General features: G+C 39.8%; 2 protein-coding genes across 5 annotated transcripts in view; both read right to left on the minus strand.

Annotated features, from left to right (window-relative positions):
• znf609b (zinc finger protein 609b) overlaps positions 1-6,407 on the minus strand; it is a 100,075-nt gene extending 93,668 nt beyond the window's left edge. For 2 of the 3 annotated variants that reach the window (XM_004066872.4, XM_078944234.1), the window contains exon 1: positions 5,956-6,407. The gene's annotated coding sequence lies outside the window, so the exon portion shown is untranslated. The remainder of the gene's footprint in view (positions 1-5,955) is intronic. The other variant, XM_078944235.1, reaches the window with a different exon arrangement.
• Positions 6,408-22,563: 16,156 nt separating this feature from the next.
• trip4 (thyroid hormone receptor interactor 4) overlaps positions 22,564-24,006 on the minus strand; it is a 113,660-nt gene continuing 112,217 nt past the window's right edge. For both annotated transcript variants that reach the window (XM_023952878.2, XM_023952874.2), the window contains one exon: positions 22,564-23,550. In XM_023952878.2, the coding sequence (XP_023808646.1) occupies positions 23,486-23,550 (65 nt within the window). In that variant the 3' untranslated portion in view covers positions 22,564-23,485. The remainder of the gene's footprint in view (positions 23,551-24,006) is intronic.

Below are 24,006 nucleotides of genomic sequence, written 5' to 3' on the forward strand. Positions count from 1 at the left end.
AAGAAACACTGGGGAGTTTTGTCCTGGTTGATGCAGAGATGCTTGGTCGAGTTGTATCCCAAGTAAACACTACAACCTGCCTTTTAGATCCCATTCCCACTTCACTTTTTAAAACATTTTATGGATTCTTTGAGTCAGAGCTTTTAAATATAGTAAACTGCTCTCTTCAGACGGGGGTCTTCCCCTCTGCCTGTAAGACGGCGGTGGTGAGGCCCCTTCTGAAGAAGAGTCAATTAGATCCAAAAAATCTGGATAACTATAGACCCGTATCCAATTTACCATTCTTAAGTAAAATAATAGAAAAAAGTGTCGCTACTCAACTGCATGAGTTTTTAAATGCCCAAAAAATTTTAGAAAAATATCAGTCTGGTTTTAGGAAAAGCCACAGTACAGAGACGGCTCTTTTAAAGATCGTTAATGATCTAAGATTAAACTACGACTCACAGAAACTTTCTGTTCTGGTGCTACTGGATCTTAGTGCCGCTTTTGATACAGTAGATCACCAGATTTTATTAGACAGACTTAGTAGTCTAGTGGGCCTTTCTGGAAATGTTCTTAAGTGGTTTTACTCTTACCTGACAGATCGACACTTTTATGTAAGTATGGATATGTGCTCTTCAGGAATCCACGAAATAAGCTGTGGGGTTCCCCAAGGGTCAATTTTAGGGCCAATACTTTTTAATTTGTATATGTTGCCTCTTGGGGAGGTCATCAGGAGACATGGCGTTGACTTTCACAGCTATGCTGATGATACACAGCTTTACATCGCCGTGTCTCCTGATGACCTTGAACCGGTTAACACTCTTTTAAACTGCATTTTAGATATAAAGTTGTGGATGGCAGAAAATTTCTTAAAGCTCAACCAGGACAAAACTGAAGTTTTAATCATCGGTTCTGAAGACAAGAGAGAGATGATTTTACCACATCTTCATAATTTTAAACCTTCTCAATGTGTGAGAAACCTGGGCGTACTTTTTGACTCTGAGCTAAATTTTATCCCACACATTAAAAATGTCGTTAAGACAGGATTTTATCATCTCAAAAACATTGCCAGAGTCCGCCCGTTCCTCTCTCTTGCCAGCACAGAAGTGCTAATGCATGCTTTTATTTTCAGTTGTTTAGATTACTGTAATGCCCTGCTCTCTGGTTTACCCAAAAAGTCTCTTTCAAACTTACAACTTCTACAGAACTCAGCGGCACGAGTTCTGACGAGGACCAGAGGGCGGGAACACATTACACCGGTTTTAAAATCGCTGCATTGGCTCCCTGTGCGTTTCAGGATTGATTTTAAAATTCTTTTAATGGTTTATAAATGTTTTTATGGTCTTGGGCCTTCTTATTTAAATGATATTCTTTTAAAATATGAGCCCTCGCGGACCTTGAGGTCTTCCGGTACTGGCCTCTTAGTTGTTCCCAAGGTGAGGACCAAAACTTATGGTGAGGCTTCGTTCTGCCATTATGGTCCTCGCCTGTGGAACGGCCTTCCGGAGAGACTCAGGGCCGCAGAGACAGTAGAGGTTTTTAAGAAGAGGCTCAAGACCCACCTTTTTAATTTAGCTTTTAGTTGATTTTAACTGCTAATTTATTCTATTAGTTTTAGTATAGGCTATTTTATTTATGTATTTATTTTAATTTTATGCATCTTATTTTCAATTTTATGTTTTTTTCTTTTTTATGTTTTTAATTTTAGCATCTTATGATTTTAGCCCCAGTGTTTCTTGAGGGGATCTTTTCCTCCAGGGCTTGCCGGCTTGGTCAGCGGTTGTTGCTGCAGTTGTTGCCCTTGCTGGGGCGGCTGGGGTCTAATTTTACAGCTTTTGGCTGTGAGGGGGACCCCGGTGTTGTCCCGGTCTGGGTGGGCACTGTGGCGATGTTCCGGTGGCCAGGCTGGCTCCTGGTATGAAAGGATTCCCAGATACTGTTTCCTCACAGCAGAGCTAAGCCATACTTGTTTATTTATTTATTTATTTATTTATTCTTTTACAGTTACATAGTCATATTTCATTGTACGTGGGAGCCATGGGTCATGTGGTTTAATGGAGGGGAGTGGGAAGGGTGAAGGGTGGGTTGGGGTTTTTATTGTAATGTTGTGTGTTTACTGTTTTTAGTGTTAAAGCGCTTCGAGCTGCACAAAGTGCATGAGAAGCGCTATTTTATAAATAAAGTTTGATTTGATTTGATTTGATCTTATGTATGGATTCATTCTGGTTGTTCTAACTGATGTTGAAGAAATTTTGAGAGGTACACGGCGCTCTGTCAAAGTGTTAGTCTGTTTTTTCTACAATTTCCAAACCAGTTTGGGTGTTATGGTAAATATGCCAATACTGTTAATGTTTGGGAATGATTTTTTTTTTTTACATGTTAGTAAAGAGGTTTGGAGTTTGAGTATTCCCAATTAAGTTAAGTTTAATAGCACAAGTCTGGCTTTTTAAGTGTTGCAAACAAGTTTGGGAGTTACGGATATTGTGAATTCGCCAACGCGGCTAACGTGCAACAAACAAGTTCAAGAAGTTATAAAATTAAGTCTGACTGACTAACAGACTCATCTCAGACATCTGACTCACTGACCTAAAATCGATCCAGGACATCTTCAGCCAAAAATCCACCCAGTGTGGCTCAGAGATAAATTCAGTGCTGATAAAGATTTCCAGATTTTTTGTATTTCTTGCAAGACAATCAATTGTAAATTGTGTCCAAACGAGTAAACAAGAAATAATGTTCCATTCAAATTTTAGTTTCCTAAAATTCAGCACACTGTTGTTTTTCCACATTCAAATAATCCAAAGGGAAAATCATAACGTTCTACCATGCAGTATGGTCACGTCCAAATTCAAAGTGTTTCCACACATTGGATTGAAATGTTGGAGTGATCAGTTTTTGATGACATCACATGTGTGTTGTCCAACATGATGACACTTGGTTGTTTTTACATTATAATAAAATAAACCTACCTGCTTGAGTCCAATATTGATATAATCAGTTTATTTTATTTTAAAACAAGGTATAGGTCGATTCAATTAAATTGCCTCAGACATATCGATCTGGTGGGATCGAGGGAATATAAATCGGTTCATAGATTAGGTCAATTTATCGTTAAGCCACTGTGATTTTATCTAATGTGAATCACATTTTTTTGTAAACTACAAAAAGAATATTGAACATTCTCAAATGGATATCGAAATATTGGTCAAAAAGCATTAAGTCAAAAAATATCAGCATGACGGAAATTAGCAAAAAGCTAATACCATGCATGCTAATCATAATGTTTCTCTGTAAATTCATACACATGCACAGATTGACACACAACAACATACATATTACTGAACAATTAGTGGGTTACTAGTTCTATACTAGTTCTCACTACACACTTTGTTATCCACCTAAACAAGAAATAGTGATGCAGCAAACCTAACGGGACTCGTCTAATGAGGCTTGAGATCCTGGAGACGTACAAAGATGAAATATCAGGATTAAATTATAGGAGCATTGAAAATGTTTTAGTATACATTTAAAGATAATGCAAAACTGTTTCAGCTAGCTACTTTTACGCTAAATTTAAATGCATTTGTGGGCTTTTTTTTCTAACTTACCCAATCAACTGGGCTTATTTATAATTTAAAATTTCTCAATGTCTGATCTAATGTTTCTCATGGTTTAATTAGGAGTCTTGATTAAAATTACGTATGGTTTCCTGCAGCTTAAGACCAATTCAATCTGTCAGAGGTACAGCATTGAGTCATTCACACAGTGATAGCTTGAGGTTAACTAGGCCCTTGTGTAATAACACCAAAAAGAAAAAGAAACACTTAAAGAACAATGATGGTGCCATCTAAGCAAAATGATCAAATATATCAGCAACTTCAAGAACAAAAACAAGTCTTTGAGGACTTCCCAGAAGCCAAAACTTTCAATATCTAGGAAAGGTTTTGTATTTACAGGCTAAACAAGGACACAAACAATAATCATATGCAAACAAAATTACGTTGACCTGAAAAGAAAAGTAAAATATTATATGAACAGAGACAGTTTGTAAGCACACGTATATGCAAAACACTTTCTGTAGTCTGGGGCAATGCACATTCAAAGAAGCATGCTTCGCAAAAGGGTTTTGGTGATAAATGTCATGTAGTGAAACTGTATTTTTATGTAATAGTCAGAGTGCAGCTGACCAACTATCTACTTTGAGCTTATTCCCCGTACCTACAGCGCTCATTTCCGATCATAGATTATTTAAAAGAGTAGCCGTTTTACAAATGGTTCCGTCCGTGACAGCAATAACTGTACTTTTGCATAACTGTCCTAATGCCAAAGTAGTGTTTGTGGCTAAAGAGGCCAAAAGACCCACATGTTTTTCTGACGATGGAAGACATTAAAAAATATTAGGCTCAAAAATGTATTCAAGTATTTCTTTATTCAAGTCCTTGTGAATCAGGAGCAGATGAAAAATCGCTGTTTAAAAAAGATCGTGTTTGTTACGTAGATGCATCCACTTATAGACTACTAGATCCATGAACGTCTTGGTTTTTTCTCATCTGAGCTAACATCCGGCTCAAAACTGTACGACTAGAGAGCTACAATATTGCTCGCCATTTTTGTTGCACCGGTGATGTTAGGTTGGGGTTGTGAGGGGATGTAACCTAGCAGGAGAACACCGTAAACAGATGGGTGACAGGGAAAAGGGGGTTGACTTGCTCCACGCCAACAGTCCCGCCCACATCTGAGAGGTGAATTTCTAATGAAGTGCTGGCGCTCTGCAGAAACTATGCCCTAGAAAATGACAGGATTTTTGATTTTGGCTTTAAAAAAAAGCAAAAATCAGAACTAAAAGACCACTGGGAACACTTTTAATATAGATCAAAACAATGATCGGAGTGGGACTTCAAGGAAAAGAAAGTAGCAACTAAGAAGACTTGGACTATTGTTGTTTAGAAACAAATAGTGTAGGTTTAATAACAACAGAGCTTGACCCTAACCTCTAAACAAATCCATTTATTTGCCTTTTTATTTTTATTAAGACGACAAAGAAGACCAACAAGAATCCAGTCAAAGCTGTTGAACAGCAGGAACAATGTTAAAAGATGTGAAAAACTGATGAAATAAACATGGCAACATGGGATACGGTCTTTTGTCACCACTCAAACTAGCTTAAACATTATTGTAGGTTAATGCTGACTGCTTCAATAGTGTTAATTTAATGTGGTGCTGTCATTCCAAACAGAGTAGCTCAAACTAAAAGCTCAGGTTTGAGTTTCTTCCAGCTGAAAAGGCTTATTTAGTGGATTGGTTCACTTGACCAACTTCCAGAAGGAACCAGCAAAATGGGCAAGAAATCATTTACTACTAGTTGTGCAACTTGCCAAAACCACACCATTTTGGGGCTTTAAATTAAAAAAGTTAGTTGTTGTACAACGTGAGGAATGCCACGTTGGTCTGAAAACGGTTTTGATTTTCCTACTTTCATGAGGAACCGCGATGTTTAAATTGAAGCTTCAGACTGAGAAACATTCCCCCCGTTGGTCCTGCTAATGTTCATAACATAGCACTGACAAAAAAAAAAAACAGAAAAGAACAGGGTTGGCAAAGATAGACACGTGTTTTCGAAAGTTAATGTTAAAAAAGAAGAAGTGTTCTTCTAGGTTTGACATTGTGGTTTGTGTAGCGGGGTTCTCAGCTAAGTTGCTTCGGTTTGCGCGACAACTTTTGCGTATTTTCGGCAGAAGTTGGAGAAGCTAGCAGCTAGCATAGCTCCGTGGAGTGGAACGCTAGCTACAGAGAAGAAACAATGAGCCTGGAGAGCAGCCGCGGCTAGCAGCCTGCTCTGCTGCCGCACGCTGACGCTGGGCTGCTACACGGACTAAAAGCTGGCCTGCCTGTCTGCTCTGCACGCCAGGCTAACATTAAATGGCTAACGAGTCTTAGCGCTGATAACAAAAAGAAGAAAATGTACCAACTTACCGACTTAACTGAACGTTCCTATTCCAAACCGTGGTCTGTCCATGGCGGTGTCCGCTCCATCAATGGGGGGGGGGGGGGGGGGGGGATAAAAGTAATGGAGCCGAATGACAAGAAAACCTCCTTAAATTCGCGTAGCTCTAGAAACCAACGGCAGCGCACCCTCAAGACATCCAACACAAGAGAGGAGGGGAGGCCAGCGATTCACTGGACTTCTGCCATCACACTTCGAGACACCGTCCGCGGCGAAAACAGCATTTTTACCGCTGCGATCTCAGGATCAGCAAATTTCCGGTTGTCTCCCGACTCCTTTCTGCATTTAATCCCACAGCGAAAAGATTTCCATCCAGGTTAATTCCTTCGTTTTCACCGTTAAAAGACGAGCACCGCGCTGCCTGTTCGTGTGGGAACTGATACAATGTAGACAGGCAGCCGCGGGAGCGGTTAGGAAACCCAGGACGGGGGGACTTCCCCTCGGATTGAACTGTCACACGCCACGGCGCCCGGGAGGAAGACGTGGAACTGGATCGTCCACGGGGAGTGGACCGGGTCCGTGGACAGCCTGCAGACAAACACCCCCTCCTGGGAAAAACTGTGCTACTGGTGTGTGTTTTGAACATGATCTTGTAGCATTGTGCTTATGATTGATGGCATATATACAGAAAATTAGGATCAAAACTGCATTTCTGTGGACTTTTCTATTCAAATTGTGTTGGAAAAAAGTGTGACGTAAAAGCAACAACGGCTCCATTCTAATGCATCCACATTAGATCCCTGTGCGTCTGTGATTTCCTCGACTGAGGTGGCATCTGCCTCTGAATAAGATCGTTTTGATCCTCGCCATTTTTGTTGCACCAGTAATGTTAATTTGGGGATTAGAGGGGACTGTAAGCTAGCGGGAGCGACTGTAAACAGATGTATGATGGGAAGTGGGGGCGGTCATACGCCATAATAACAGTCCCGCCCACAAGTCGGAGGTGAATTTCTAATGAACTAACTTAATCATTTATTGATGATGACTAAATTGATTGATTTTTAATTTTATTACTTCACTTGCTTCAAAAATTGATTCATGATTTCCTAATGAAACATAATTTGCACATATTTTTAACTTTTGATACTTGATCAATTTTTGCTATGAAGATTTTTGAAACAGTGTTATGTCTATTCTACTGGTATAGGATAATATTTTTAATCATATGCATGATTTTTGTAATCTGTATATATTTAAGATAACTGATCTGCATTTGCCATGTTGATTTCTAAGATAGTTATTTTTAAAATAATAATTAAGTAATTCTTCTTTGTCATGTGATTTATTGATACTCAAGGATTCTTCAGTCTGTCTGATAAAGTTTTGAAGCGGATAATGATAAATCATGTAATAAAATGGTTACGGTGGAACAGGGGTGGGATTGTGTAAATTGGCTTCCTTCCATTCCCTTTCATGAAATCTTTAATTTAATGTCAAATTATCCTTAGTTTGATACGTCTTTGTATGAATGTATGACTGATGATTGGAATGTTTTTGTGTACTATTAGTATTTGATTGCTTGAAGTAGAACATCAATCTATAATGTAATCATCTTTTTATTACTACAGCATAAAAATGTTTAACTTCCTGCAACACAAGTTCTTTGATTTGAACCAGCAGACAATTTGTTAATGAACAAAGAAAAACAATTAGTAAGTTATTTAGCTGGACTAAAATGATTAATTTGACCTTTTTTTAAACACAATCTCAAAAAATGAAGTGAACCCGTATTTAACAGACGAAGACGTTAGAATTAAATGCGTCTGAAGGATTCCTGCGACAGACTGGCGACCCGTCCAGGATGCTCCCTGCCTTCGCCCATAAGTGGTTGGGATAGGCTCCAGCAGCCCCGTGACCCCAAGGGGAACAAACAGAAGAAGACGAATGAATGAATGAATGATTCATGTCATTTAGAAACTGCATATTTTTTTGCTAATAATTTGTTATTTCTCAGTTTTCTCTCCTATAATCAGCGGCTATCTTTCAGGTAACTGCATAAAGATGTGCGTTTCCTTTTATATGTCATTGTTCTTCGGTAAAATCATCCTTTTTTTTTCCCCCCAGCTGATCTTTTCTAGAGGGTATAGCCAGCTGAACAGTCCATCAGAGCACTCAACCTAATGACCTAAAGAGCTTAACTAAAATGATAAAGGGAGTGTCATGCAGGAGCGGGGTAAACAGTAATCATTGGGATTTGTCAATATCTGCCAACTCAATCATCCTTCAGAGGAGCAGCTTGTAAAAAAGAAAAGGCTGAAAGAAGTGAGCTGATCCTGTTTGATATCAATAAAGCATTTAGTTCTGATCATTAGGAAGCTGTAAAATGTTTATTAGAAGGTGTTGATGGCATCTCCTTGGTCAAGAATGGGTTCAGAGGAATGAAAATTGGGTTAAATAAAAAAAAAATCAATGCTGGCGTCAAAGCTGCACAGAAACCTGCACACTTTATCTTTGCAACCGTGTAATTTCAGTAAACTGGATCCCTTAACAAACAACCGGGGGGAGGGGAAGGGGGGGGGGTTCTCAGGGAAAGATGTGGCATAAAAAGATTCCAACAATAAGACCCTTTCAGCTCATATTTCCAACTCTCACAGCTCTGCAGATAACCTTTCATGTTTACCAGCTTCAAACCCTGCAAAAGGCTTTAAGTCGTTGTCTGCCTGCGCTGGTTTCCCAGGCAACAAGAATATGATAATGTTGCCTTTGACATGACAGAAGGAATCATCTCGCTAACAAACAGAGACAACAGGCACAGGAAGGGCTTGGGGAAAGGCAGGGGAGGGGGCTGAATTAATGGGCTCATTTTCACACAGAGGGAAACGCCGCAGCAGCAGCAGCAGCAGCAGCAGCAGCAGCAGCAGCAGCAGCAGCAGCAGCAGCAGCAGCAGCAGCAGCAGCAGCAGCAGCAGCAGCAGCCACTCACCATCCTCCATCTTCTTCTTCCATCGCCTCCACTGCATTCCTGCTGGCAGGCACACTCTTGCTTTCCCAGGGGAACGGCCTGCCTTCATTGGAAAGCTAAATAACAGTCAGCAGCCCGGTGGGGACTGGAGGGGGCACAAATCGGATGATGGCTGCCCTTCAAAGCTGCCGCTCCAAAAAAAAAAAACCCAACAAGCAGGACCGCCACGACACCCATCTACTGTCCTGAAATGAACAAGCCGTGCGGGCGCCATGTGTTTCCCATCAGCGCAAAAAGGGGCTAATCAGCCAGCCATGTGGAATCACACAGGGCTTGGCTTGATTCATGTGATCATCTTTCCACTGCGCAATAAAAAAGGAACTGTAAAAACCTTGAAGACCCTCTAAAAGACGATTCATCTCTGGGACTTTTTTCTTTTAATGTGTGAAGTAGCGCCTTTGTTGCACATTTCTAAAGGGCAGAAAAACGGTCACTCTGACAGGGTTGGAAATTTTAAACTGACATAATAAATCCTTTCCCCTAACCCCCCCCCCAGTAAAACCTCACTTTTGGGCTTCTCAGTTTCACATATTTTGGGAATCATTACCTATTAAAAGTGTTTTTGCATGGAATAAGACTCAAGGATTCATGATAAAAACCGGCCAACGTTAACAGCTGTGGCTTTGAGCTAACTTTTATGTACTTTTATGTTGAAAATCTAGTACTTTTCCTCACCGTTTGCCTTTAGATACTTTTATTCATAACATTTGTGCTAATTTCTCTCAGAACAAACAATAAAATCAGCACATTAGTGGTCGCTGGACATAGAGGAAAGAAGTGAGGTGCATGTGTGGCCATGCTGACAGTAGTGGTGTGTGCGCAGCTAGTGCAATATCTAACTAACACAAGCAAGTAACAACGACTCACAAAAGAAAAGGCTTTGGTGGTCTTTATTGAAAATGTAACAACAGGGTTTAGATATCAGGTAGTGTTTTCTGGCATCACGCCACTCTTTTGAAATATGGAAATATTAGCATCATGCATCACTGTTTGTGCACATCAGTGGAAGCTTTGGTGTTTCATGGAAATATGCTTCCCTTTAATACACAAGTAAAAAATGTTATTCAGCAGCTGGAAGTACTAGAATTGAGGAGAAAAAATTTAGTTTTCCATTTCTCTGATTCCCAAATTGTAGATTATAAATCAGATTTGTTCAAACTGTTTGTAGTCAAGTATTTTACTTGCTTTTGTATTACAAGTACAAGTACTGTTATTTTGAATTGAGTTGATTTTTTTTTTTTTTTTTGGAGGGGTGGTGGTGGAACAAGTTGCCTGATGGGAAGCTCTGGATCAAAGATTTAATTTGATTTGATTGATTTTAAGCATTTAAAAAGAATTGAAAAATGTAATTAAAAACAATAAAACAGATATATCAAACAGATTTCCGATATCATTGACAAATTGATTTCAAAATAACGAAAAATGAACCAAGATCTTGTAAAATGATGCCACCTTCTTGACAGTATAATTACTCCTTTTCACATCATTTCAGTTAACATTGACATGTATCACACGTCGTGTAACAGATAAGCAATAAGTATTGATAACCATCAAAGTACATTATCGCACCAACCCAGTAATCATTGCTACACTGCTGATCAAGTAAGAAAAAGGAATGAATAATTCCTGGCTCCCAGAGAGGCTCCCAGAGAGCCTCAGGGCTGCAGAGACAGTTCATGTTTTTAAAGGAAGGCTTAAGACCTACCTTTTTAATTTAGCTTTTAGTTGAATTTTAGGATTTTTTATTTTTTATTTTATTTTATTTTATTATTATTATTATTATTTTTAATTTATTATTATTATTATTTTTAAATATTTTAATTAATTTATTTTTCTTTTAACTAGTTTTATATGTGTATGTAAATACATTTATTTATTTATTCTATTAATTTTTAAGACGCTCTTACTATTTCATATGCCTATTAAGGTTTATGTAATTATTTGTTTTTTGTCCATGTTTTATATATATTTTAATTTTATTCCTTTTACATTTTATTTCACTCCAGTGTTTCCCTCTGAGGGATCCTCCACATCAGTGACTGACCCTTCTCAGTGAGCGGGGTCGCTGCAGTGGGATCTCCTGGGTCTGACTCTTTTGATCGGATCTGGGGGGTTCTGTGGTAGTGTACTCCGTGAACTTGGGTTGGGGGGTCGCTGGTGTGGACATGTCCCCAAACTATCGTTTTCCCACCTCAGGACAAAGCCAGGTCTCTACATTCTATCATTCTATCACTTTTTTATTTATTTATTTATTTATTTATTTATTTATGTGTGTGTGTGGGTGTGTGTGTGTGCGTGTGTGTTTTTGCGGGGGGGGGGGGGGGGGTTGTCGCACGGTTTGTCTTGTCATCTTGTTTTTAAATTTTATTGTATTTTATGCACAGCACTTTGAGTGACATCTGTTGTCGAAAAAGTGCTACATAAATAAAGGTTGATTTGAATTAAATGAAATAATAGATTACAGATTATCACCAGAAAGATTGAGTAGGTTTAGTTTGCTTACCAATGCATTTGATTTATTTTCCAACTTAAAAGCTACAAAATTAGCACCATTCTTATAATTCGCATTAGTGTGCAATGTGCATGAAGCCAGGTTAAGCATCTTTTTGGTGTCCATCATAGTTTGCACAGGGTTACCTGAGTCTGTGTTTGATAAATGTGGTGAATTCAAAGAGTATGTTTTGCAACCTGTGCACAAACATGCAGCTGTAGTTTTATGCGTTTTTCTCCTTCTTCAAGTGGTTTTGGAGTCAGACGTGACAGAGATGGGACTGATCCGATACACCACACGTGTCAAACTCAAGGCCCGCGGGTCAAATGTGGCCCGCCATGTCGTTTTATATGGCCCGTGAGAGCATAAACGTTTTTAATTTCTTCAAATAAAAAATAAAATTGGTGTGTATTTAGTCATATCCAGGGAGAATCAGACTTGAAATATTGGATTGGGCTACTAAACATTAGGACTTAAACACTGTCCATATAACCTAACCTGACAGAATCACATTTAAAAGGATTTATGCTAGAGTAACAAGAAACATGTGTTTTCTATGCAACTGTAATTGTCACTTTAAAAAGTTATAGTAAATAAATAATGAGTAATTTAACATTAAGGAGTAGTCACATTTTTATTCATTACATTTAGTTACATGTATAAGTTATATTTGGCCCTTTGAGGACGACCACTATGCTGATGTGGCCCTCAGTGAAAATTAGTTTGATACCCCTGTTATAGAGGGACACTACACGGCATGTACTCAGTTCTCATCTCATTTAAAGCACCTGCATCTCTGTTTAGCTATGTTCACGCCACCCGTCCAACGCGCGTTTAAGCAACCACTCCCATGTGGCTATGTCAGTGCATGTTACAAGACTTTCACGTTCAAAACTCTGGTTCAGGCGTAACCACGAACGTTTCTACGACCGTCTTCGGGCTCTACGTACAAAACAAGTGGCCATTGAACACGTGTTGAAAGTAAAACCAGGATAAACTTTGACCAATCAGGGACTCGGATTTGGTAGTGACGTATGGATAATGTCCTTTGCAATTCATGGAAGTGCCATGGAAGAGAAATTAATGATTGAAATTAATGCCGGCCGGAAATGTATGACATCATACGTCGGAGTACAGCTGTGAAACAAAGAGCCTGGAGCAAGATTGACGAGAGTTGACATTTCGCACTGAGCCTCTTCCAACAGTGGAGAGCGGAAACGCGACAGTAAACAGTAGAAAAAAAAAAAAGAAGTAGAAGCCCCTCCCTGCTTGTCCAGCGTGAACAGTGTGTGCTAAACCTATTGTTAGCATGTCCTTGAATGCGCGTCACAGGCCTGGTCTTTCTGTAGCTTTAGGTAATGGAAAATAATCCACTGTGACTTAATTTAGCAAGTTCTAACATTTTGTTTAAGGGGTAAAGCTGGAAATATATATGTTAAAGTCAATTTCACTAAATGAAAATAAGAAGTACACACCAGTCGGTCAAAAAGAATTTTTTTTTTTTTTTTAATGCTGCTGCTGGAAAGATTTCTTTTGTTCTAAATGTGTCTGAAGAATCTTATTTGGGACAAACTTTGACCCAATTAGTCAAACAGCAATCACACCACAGTCATGAGGCACATTCGCAGAAGACATGTCCTAATGTACAGCATCACATGAAAACAGACTTGTCGTCATATTTGAGAACTGAATGCATTTTCCCATTAAAATTTCAAATCCTGTTGGTTTTTTCCTTACATTTGAACAAAACTGGGGCTGATTTGTAAGCCGGTGGCTAAATCAGGTTTGCTTTAATTCTCTATAAAATAGCAAAAGGAAGATAGTTAATCCTGGATGATCGTGTTATGTGTCTGTTACAGGGAAAACACGAACCTGGGAGGGACTATTTTACATATTCAAAGCTTGAAACCCCCCCCACCACCACATTTAGAAATGTACTGCTCTTGACAGAAAAGGCCTTTAAGACAAGGCTCGCAACAGAAGTGAGGCATCACATTAGAAACCGTGAAGACCATTTTTTCCTTGATCTAGCATTTCACCCTAATGTGAAGAAGACCCACGGGTCTCTTTAATTTGGGTGATTTCCCAGGATGCTCTGGGCTTTCTCTCTTCGGAAAATTGATGGGAGCCATCATTCTGAGCGTCTCTTTTGTACGTTTGTGTCATTACAGACGAGGTCTTGCTCTCCAAGCGGAGAGGTCAGGGGTTAAGCTGAGCGCTGATCACAGGATCTTTAGCAAATAAAAGCAATTTGTGACGGTGGATCAATTTTGGAATGAATCTGTGCATCTGTTCTCTTCTGAGGGTCCTTAGGAATCCGTTTGTTTTGTGTGCAGCAGGTTCCCCTCCTTTTCTTAAAAATGATAAATCAGTCTGATCATAGTCATTTGCAGCATTCATAAGATAAGAATACTGTCGCCCAAATATTTGGATCGTTTTTTTTCCCCTTTGCGCAGAAAAATGAAAAAACTGGGTTTTAAATCCCAGAGGGGGCGGGGGGATTCACTCAAACTTGTCATTTTTCTGGAATTCATGAATCATTGAAGACCCGCTCTGATGGAAATGAGGTTTTTGATGTTTTTAACATGTTCTCGCGGCATTTTTCTCAAATTAAGCTTAAAATTGCATATCTGACTTTTTATTCAATTCATTATGAATCAAGAGCAGATGGAAAAAATGTTGTTTGAAAAAAAAATCGTATTTGTGACGTAAAAAACACAAGCTCCATTCTGATGCATCCACTTCCAGAAAACAGATCCATGTACATCTTTGTTTCCCTCGTCTGAGCTGGAATCCGGCTCAGAACTGAATGGCTGGATAGATCCGATTGGCTCGCCATTTTTGTAGCAGCAGTAATGTTAGGTTGGGGCTGTGAGTTTAACTAAGATAGTGGGAGAGCCTTCTGTGTCAACAGTCCCACCCACAACTCAGAGGGGAATTTCAAACAAACTACTGTCTCTCTGCAGAAACTATGTCCTGGAAAACAACAAAAACTTTGGCTAAAAACTGCATAATCATAACTAAAAGACCACTGAAAACACTTTTACAGTAGCTCATCGGAGTGGGACTTTACATGTTTTCTGGAGCAAACCTCTCAGAAATGCAAAAGCAGGCATGCATATCTGGAAGCTTTTGTCTGAAAACTGTTCAATAAAACTTTGAATCCCCGATTATCATGTGTCATTTGCATGGAAACGCAAACATCACCGACTGCTGCTGCCAAGCTGTCTTCATAGAGCAAATATTGACAATTTCCTTTCCCAAATGTTCTCCTTGTGCAGCCTCACAGGCCCTAGTGACAGCGCTCCGTGACGGATTATGAGACGGAGGAGCCATAAACTCTTCCCAGGTTGAATTGTTCCCCAGGCTTCCACCACCTCCTCCAAAGTGCTCAGACGCCTAATTCTTCTTCCAGGCTTGTGAAGTTTGAGGGGGGGGGGGGGGGGACCTGGTGCCCCCAGACCAATCAGTCTCTCAGCAAGCACAGAAAAGGTCCTGCTGCTTCTACAACTGGAAATCTGCCTCGACGGCGAGGAGGGCGCTGCTGCTGGAGGGGAGCCGAAAACGTCCGACTCCGCTGAGGAAATTCGTGCGGGCGTCTCTGTCAACACAAGCGGATGAAGACCAGGCCTTTCCAAAAGTCTGACCTGATTCAAAATGGCACCATGCTGCACGCTGGAAACAGCTGGAGCTCTGCTGGGAAGGAGGCGGGGCTCCAACATGGATGCTTGTTCCCACCAGTTCCTCTCCTCCTCCACCTGCTTCAGCTGCAGGGGGGCTGGTGGAGCCTTCAAGTTTTCAGACAAAGCAAAGAGTGGCTCTGCATGGGAAAGAACTAGAAAAAATAGTATAAATATATCAAATGTTGAAGCAAAAACACATGGAAAAAGTCAGGTTTGAATTCGCCCTTCGTTAACAGCAATCTCTAAGTTTGGCAACTGAAAGAAGTTTCTCGTTCACTTTGAGAGCAACATGGCCTCGTTCCCTCCTCATTTAGGATTCCGTTTGCTTCTCCTCAGTGGGAGTCGTCCTCGGGCCTCCTGCGTCACAAGCCGTCCAGTCTTCTCCCAGGATCAAACATCTGCGGCGCAGCAAGGTGAACTCTCATTCAACTTGTGCATTTGAAGAGAATGGGTTTGGATTGTCTTTCAAAATAAAAGTTCAAAGCCCGGACTATATGGTGGGTCTTGAACTGTTCTTCACCTCTGAGGGATCTCGGAGGAATCGGTGTCCACAGCTTCTGTACTTTATCCGACCACCGCTGGAAGACTTTTTAAATGATGGTGATTCCTAAAAAGCCAGAAACCTCATCCTGCCTTTTGTGCAACTACATTCCCTCATTTGCCACTAATGTGGGGCTAGATTCAAGCTTTTCTTTGTGTAATCGAGCTTTATTTAAGGAAAGTGTTTGTCTAAAAAAAATCCAAGTGTATCTAAGGGTCTGCAACCTTAAACCTGACACCTTTTTTGGGATTTTCTTTTACTGGTATAACGTTTGCTCTGGTGATTTACCTTTAAAACGGGGTAAAAAAAAATTAAGCCGTTTATGAGTCGCTGTGGCGACCCCTGATGGGAAAAGCCGAAAGAGAAAGAAGATCTACAAAATGTAGCTTTTAAATGTTTAGAATAATTTCATTCTTTCTATATATAACAACTGTAACTTCTTTTACTTTTGAAAGCGGCAGATACAAGCTCCTTTCAAAATAGAATGCATCGTGTGTCAAATAAGATGCTGCAGCAGATTTACTTGAATTTTAAAAATGCTATAAAGTCAAACATGACCTTTTTTTTAATGAATATGACTTTGGTACACCATCATCTTTTTTCTCCTTTTACTATGAATTATAAACATCCCATATTGGTGTAGAATCAATTTTTTCTAAATATACAAATATGATAAAAAAGTAATAAACGACTCTGAAAGTAACTACCGTATTTTCCGGACTATAAGTCGCACCGGAGTATAAGTCGCACCAGCCCAAAAATGCATTTAAAGTAGAAAAAAAACACAGATAAGTCGCACTGGACTATAAGTCGCATTTTGACGGGAAATTTATTTGACAAAATCTGAGACCAAGAACTAATAACTTTCACAACCTCATTTGACACAATCATAGCAGACTGTTTATCTCAAAATTTCGCAGTAATTCTTTCTCAAACTTAATTATTTATTCTTTTCATGAAGCATCATTGTCCAACTAATACTCTGTTTTCATCCTGTATTTGTAGAAACAGTTGTAAGTTTTATCGCATTTCTGAATCTATGAAATCATTGGAAAATAGAATATTATGTTGTTAGCCTTCAAGATCTTACTGTAAAAAAAAGTTTGCTGATTCTCTGAGTCACTTAACATACTCTTAACACTTAACATACCTCATACATCAATTTGACCCAGGAACATCATCTCTGTTCCTCACAAATGAACATAACAGGAGGGTTAACAACGTATTTATTTTAATTTACTTCTAATATAAGTCGCTGCGGAGTATAAGTCGCACCCCTTGCCAAACTATGAAAAAAGGGCGACTTATAGTCCGGAAAATACGGTAAAACTTTTACCATCATCTGGCTCAGTTATCTGACATGTAAACGCAATTGACAAAACATGACTAAAACAATTAAATTCAATTTTATTTGTTTAGCCCAAATTCACAACAACCTAGTGTCACAACATCCATGCAAACAACCTAGTGTCGGCCTCGACAGCGTGTCTTCGTTTAGCCCAAGAAAACATCGGAGATTTTGCAAAGATGGACGTGCATTCTGTGCATGTAAAATGAAAATTTTTTTGCAGCTCATAGCTCCACAGAGAAAGTGTGCGTGTGTGTTAGCCTGGGGGTGGATCTGGCAGCGCAGACTCTTCCTGGAAGGGGCTGTTCCTTCCTTTCAAATGTACGAATGGGAGAACCTGCTCGTTTTCGTGCAACGGGAGGGGCTGGTGCTCAGAGAGCAGGTTTTTAGAGGAGTACTCAGAGATGCATGGATCAAAATATCGCTTTGGGGTTGTTTTTTGTGAGGTATGAACATTGTAATACGCTTAAAAGCTCAAAAAATGGATTTAGCATGATATAGAACCTTTGTGTCAAAAACGCAGTTTTTGGTTTTCTCAGCTCCTCCACATCCTAAACTGTCGCACATTTGTGTTTGTAAAACCTTGAAAAGATATTTTCCACAGATCTTCTTGGAGTCAATAAGGCTTTTCTAAACACCTGCTCTCTGTTTTCACATGCAAACACCACCAAGGCTGCAGGCTCCCCCCTCCCAAATCAAATATTGGATCTCGTCTTTTACCTATACCTCTGAAAAACAAATCTATGACGCTCTCCTGCCTGCAGTCAGACACTGGTTAACTGCCTCAAGACTGAAAAAAAACAAAAAACCAAGAGGAATCGGCTGCCATGGAGTTCTCCAGGGTTTAAACAGGCAAATCTTAATGCACGGTAAAGTTCCAGACAGCTTTGAGATGTTGCCAGGCACCCAGCAGAGGCTCTTGAAGATCCCAGCCCCCAGCCAAGAACCCGTCTTCTACATTTACTTCCTCATAAACAGCCAATCCCCATGTTTGCACCTAGGTTTGCTCACCCGACCCAGTGGACCGGGCACTCCACTTTCAACCCTCATTTCACTGCAGTTCCGTCAGCACAGCCGTTTTCCCCCGTTAAAGGGGCGGGGCCAACATTTCCCCCCTGCAACAGAACTCCCCATCATCTGCGCAGGAAAAAAAAAAAAACCCAACAGCACATGATCTCATGTCGATTTTCTGAGAGGCTCCGCAACAATAAAACAAACAACAACAACAACAAAAAAGCTGCATGTGTCTAATTGTTCAGATCAACGGAAAACAGGCCGTGTTTATGTGAACTCGGAGGCCGTTCCCATCCGGAGAAATGCCCCCAGATCTGGAAGACAGAAGAAAAGGCCACCCACGGGGCAAGTAGCTGTCATCACTGATTCACTGGATCCTCACTTTAGTGAATTCTTAGGCAACCGCTCTGACAGAAAAACACCTTCTATTGAGGGTCTGCACAAAGGAGACCTCTTACATTCTTTAGCTGGGAGATTACTGGGAGGGCTGGCGCAATTATGTGTCCTCCTGCTGAATGGAGTGAAGCGCAGAGTTGTGGCTAATCTGCAACTCAAACAAGAGTAAATCTAAGCTAATCAACAGTGAATTACGCAAAAACATTAGCCGGATGGGTGTGTGTGTGTGTAAGTGTGTGTGGAGGAATCACACTACATGCTTCTGGAGCGGCAGTAAAACACGCCCTCGGGGAGAAAACTGCTTAGTACAAAGAAACACCCAACACTTTCAGGAGGAGTAAACAAGCTGCAGTGTAATGTGTGAACTCAGCCCCCACCTTCTCGCTCTGTGTTAGAAGCACCCGTACGTAGCACATGTTGCAGTTCCTCAAAAGACCACTGGGGGCAGGCTACAATTTCCTATTGATTCCAATGTTAAAAAGCTTAAAAATGTTGACCCACAGCTTGGTGTAAACGTTTTTTTAAGGTTGATTGTTTTGGTTTTTCATTCACGAAAACTGTGTGGAGGATTATTGAAAAATCCGCTCTTTTGATTTCAATCAGCGTTAATGACAGGATGGACCAATTCGGAGACACTATGAAGCTTTTCCTTTTGTATGTCCCGCCCATTGATGCCTAAGAGAACTGGACTGAGTGAGTGTGACGTCACCGGTAGTAAACGGCTTACTCCCGGTTCCAACGTCATGAAGTATATTCGGTCGCCATTTGTCTCTGCGCTGCTTGTTGAAACCAGAAACGGTCAGTAAGCAGTGACAGACTCGGTCTGAGTCAACGTTTCTATGGCAACCACTCTCGTCAATCAGGATTTAGCTTGTTGGAATTCCACACCCCTACCACTTCAAAGCAGCCTACACAAAATCTGTCAAATAATTTGAACGTTTGATGTGAGACCACATGCTTTTATAGAGGCATCTGATTGGTCAGTTTATAGCTTGAATGACTCGCAAAAAAAAAAGAAAATCATTAAAAAAATCGGATTATCAAGAACATGTTAAAAAAAGTTAGTAGAGCAAGAATAGTTATTCTGACAAATAGAATGACTGAGTAATAGCTGTTTACTTCTCAGTAGAAGTCTATGGGATCTTGGCAAGTACTTCCTGTATGGAACACGAGGGGGAGGAGTCACTCAGTCCAGTTCTCATGTGCAGTCAATGCTTGTGATAAAAGATTTATTCAGATTTAGTAAACTAAAACGCATTCCGGAAAGTACGCACGGCACAGAGATTGACTGACAAAGTCTACAGCCAATCAGGAAGCAGAACAAAATTGCTCTGAAAAAAAATCAGCAAAACTGTGAGATCGCAAAAGGTGAAGCGCAATATACCACTCTACATTTCATTTAAAGGTGAACAATCTAAGCACAACTAAATATTAAAAGTTTAAATCTAAATGTTATGTAAAAACTTAGAATAGGATGTACAGTCAGGACCATAAATATTTGGACAGAAACACATTCTAATTTAGTTTCTGTACATTACTACCGTACAGTGAATTTTAAATAAAACAACTCAGATGCCATTGAAGTGCAGACTTTCAGCTTTTATTCAATGGGTTAAACAAAAAGATTGCATAAAATGTGAAAAACTAAAGCATTTTTTAAACACAATCCCTTCATTTCAAGGGCTCGAAAGTCATTGGACAAATGAAATAACTGAAAACAAAATGGACATTACTAATATTTGGTTGAAAAGCCTTTGTTGGCAATGACAGCCTGAAGTTTTAAACTCATGGACATCATCAGATGCTGGGTCTTCTCCTTCTGAATGCTCTGCCAGGCCTTTACTGCAGCGGATTTCAGTTGCTGTTTGTTTGTGGGCCTTACTGTCTGAAGTTTAGTCTTCAACAAGTGAAATGCTGCTCAGTTGGGTTAAGATCAGGTGACTGACTTGGACATTCAAGAATTTTCCACCTCTTTGCTTTAATAAACTCCTGAGTTGCTTTGGCTGTATGTTTTGGGTCGTTGTCCATCTGTATTATGAAACGCCGCCCAATCAGTTTGGCTGCATTCACCTGGATCTGCACAGACAGTATGTCTCTGAACACCTCAGAATTCATTGGGCTGCTTCTGTCCTGTGTCACGTCATCAATAAACACTAGTGTCCCAGTGCTACTAGCAGCCATGCCAATGCCACTGGGATGCTTTTTTTTTTTTTTTTTTTTTTTTTTTTAGCAAAGTCCAATCTAGCCTTCCTATTCTTGAGACTTATGAGTGTTGTTCAGTTGGTTGGCTATTGTGAACGGGTTCCTCTTCATCATGGAAATGATTCTGCCATCATCCACCACTGTTGTCTTCCATTGCTGAGTTCACCAGTGCTTTCTTTCTTTTTCAGGATGTACCACACTGTTGATTTTTCCACTCCTATTAATGATGGCTCCTTTCACCTGCTTGGAGAGCTCCTTTGACTGCATGTTGTCTGTTCACAGCACAATCTTCCAAATGCAAACACGAGTCCTCTAATCAACTCCAGGCCTGGAGTTAATTCTTTGTAAATTTGTTGATTTAGCAAAAATACCAGAATATAAAAGTAAAAATATAAAGTTTTTTTTTGCAAATTTAATATTAAAAGTTTGTTGGAACCTTTTCCTGATTAATCTTCTGTCACACAAGTGACCACAGCTGAACTTTCATCAGCATGGAAGCAGATTTTCTTTCTGTTGAAAGCAGGATATTTATAGAGTTCTTGTTCTTGTGCTGGTGAAATAAAATCCCTCACACAACTTATGACGGTTGGTTTCAACTCAACAATCACCAAATGCAAAATCACTTAAAAGCTGCTGTGTGCGTGCATTTTCATCGCGAAAGTCCTCTTGCTTTCTGATCTTGTAACCAAGTGCAAGGATTTTTTCATTTATATTTAAACATTATTTTAACAGTGAAATTTAAATACTTTCTTTTTTCTTCATGGAGTCTAAAAAGCAAACTTGCTTTAGTAGTCTAATGTCGTTCCTCAAAAACCGGCTTCAATCTTCTATTTTTGACCCAATGCTCATTTGTGTTGTCTTGCATGACCAAGCTTTATTAGAAACGTACGTGCAGAAATTACAAACTGTCTTCTTGCTTTAAACAGTAGAATGCATAGAGATTAGCTTTAAATCTGTTTGTTGCACCTCTGTAAAAAGCCTCACATCCATCAGTGCAGGAAATCGGAAGTTTCGTTCATAAAAAACAGCACACATGATATCTGAGACATCTTTCCCCTTGTTTTCCAAAAAAGCAAGTGACCATGACAAGATACTGAGGCTGAGTTCAACAGCGCAAGGTCTTAAGGGAATTTTGTCTTTTTTGAATCCTACATGGTTTTAGTGGAAACATTAAGATTATGGGCTTTAAAAATGCAGATATTGCTGAAGGCCTGTAAGCAAAGGACCCATAAGGCAAGAAAGCAGGATCAGGTGGAGGGCACACATGAAATAACACAAGCTGTTTAGACTGAAAATATCCCTGCATCCCAGTTTTATCCTCTCTGACAGCGTGTTGCTGCATGTATGGAGGGAGTACGTGAAATTCCATCTGAGTTGAGTCCAAAAGTCTGAGGGCTTTACTGCAGAGCGAGGCTTAGAGGAACAACTCAACACTTTTCTGTGCAGCTTTAAGTAAACAAGTGCAAACAGCCTTGTTTCAGTTCCGGTTGTGTATCTGGAGTCAGGCCCTGATTCATCATTTCTTTCATTCTGTGAGCACTGATGTCGTCCCATAGAATCACAGGCTGAGTGTTTTTCTCTGCCTAACTTTGGCACAGTCTGCCAAACAGGTAGCGGCCTGCATGTGCTGATATTTCCCCGACAGTGAGACTCTTTCCACCTCCCTTCCTGTGGATACAGGAGCCATGTTTGTTGGCGGCGATGAAAAAAGACAGATGTTTTTAAACTGACTCACGAATCTGTTCAGTGAGGCGAGGTTTATTTATGACATACTTTTGAAAATGACGAAACTTTTGTGGAGGCGGCATATTTTGTTTAAATGCACAGTAAGAAAAAAGATTGGGAAACCAATCTGTTCCTTGCAGTCCTTCATAAAAAAACACAAGGCTGATCACTAAGAATTATTATCTGTCAAGCAAAAAAACAAAAAACAAAACACCTTTTTCTTTGTATTTTGAGGTCAAATATACTTTTTAATTATGAAGTACACAATTATTTGCCCCGGTTTGACAATCAAGAAAGAAAATAATGAGAACACGGACCACAACCATTTTTTAAACCAATCTAGAAGCAAATGTTTGTTGTAAGATTTATCATATGGCATTGGTTTGGGAGCTCCGCATTTTTACAAAACAGTCTCATCACCCTCAGGTGCCTTCATGAAACTTTTAGCATGTTTTTGATTTTCTTTGCTTTACAATTGTAGAAAAAAAAAAAAACCCAACATAGTATAAATGTTTGTGAGCAGTTGCGTATTTACTTGCAGAAACCTTATACTGCATTTCCATTAGCCTTAAAACTAGAAAAGGTTTCAATATTTCTAATCCTGAATTGAAAAAACAAAACATATGTTGCTTGGTGAAGCTGGATTGACGAGATGGAGCAGCTTTTACTATTTTTAGTATTTGTTTTCCTGTTGTCACGAAACGGCTGCACTAAAACAGACAACGCTCTGTTTATAGTCAAAAGTCTGCTGTTGGTGTAAATGCGGCCTTAAATGTGTGAAGGTTAAGTCTGATTTGCATGAGTTAAATAAAAATAAAAATCTCCTCTGGCTGTTTAACTAAAAATAAATGATGAATTGTCTTAACTTGGGGGATTCTTGTATTGCAACACAAATCTTTTTTTTTTAATACAAAAGCATCTTAAAATAGTTTGATTTATTTTGACACTTTATTTTTGCCGGAAAAATAATCTAGAAACAAAAAATAAGGTTATTTTTTTTTTTTTTGCATGTAACTAACATTATTTATGTGTTTATTAAAGTGATGAAAGGAAAAAAGACCAGCTGACACTGGTCGCTGAGACCAACTGCTTAAAGACGGTCATTTGCCGTGTTCCCCTTGAGCCTGTCCTCCAGCGTCAGTCTGCTGCTGATGGAACCAGCCCCTTCTTGGCACCCTGGTGGTGGTGACTCTCCAGCTTCCCTGTGTGGAGGGGGAAGGAGAGGAAGGGTGGGAGGGGGAGAGAAGAGGAAGGGATGAATCAAAACACCATCAAAGGGGCAGAATGACCTTTGTGAGAGCTCAAGGCGTGCTGATTACAGGCGGCCTCGGGTTGATGCACAGAGACAGCGAGATGATGAAGAAAAAAAAAACCAATGAGACCTTTTATTCGCAGGAAAGAAAGACTCAACCCATGAGTTTCTTTTTGGCAGCAAAATGACAGGGCTTGAACTTTGAAGGAACAATACCAAAACACACTCAGAGCAGCTTTAGACAAAAAGAAACATGAGGTATCTTCATTGCCCTTTTGTGGTAGATCTAGTGTTTTACAGATTAATTTAGTGTGAACTGGACATTAAAGCTTCATTTTCCAGAAACTCCCCCATAAGTTTATGTGTTCTTGGAAATGTTGCTGAATTGCAGTGTCATCAGCATAAA

The sequence above is a fragment of the Oryzias latipes genome, chromosome 3, assembly GCF_053564925.1.
Source record: "Oryzias latipes strain Hd-rR chromosome 3, Olatipes_Hd-rR_3.1".
NCBI lineage: Eukaryota > Metazoa > Chordata > Actinopteri > Beloniformes > Adrianichthyidae > Oryzias > Oryzias latipes.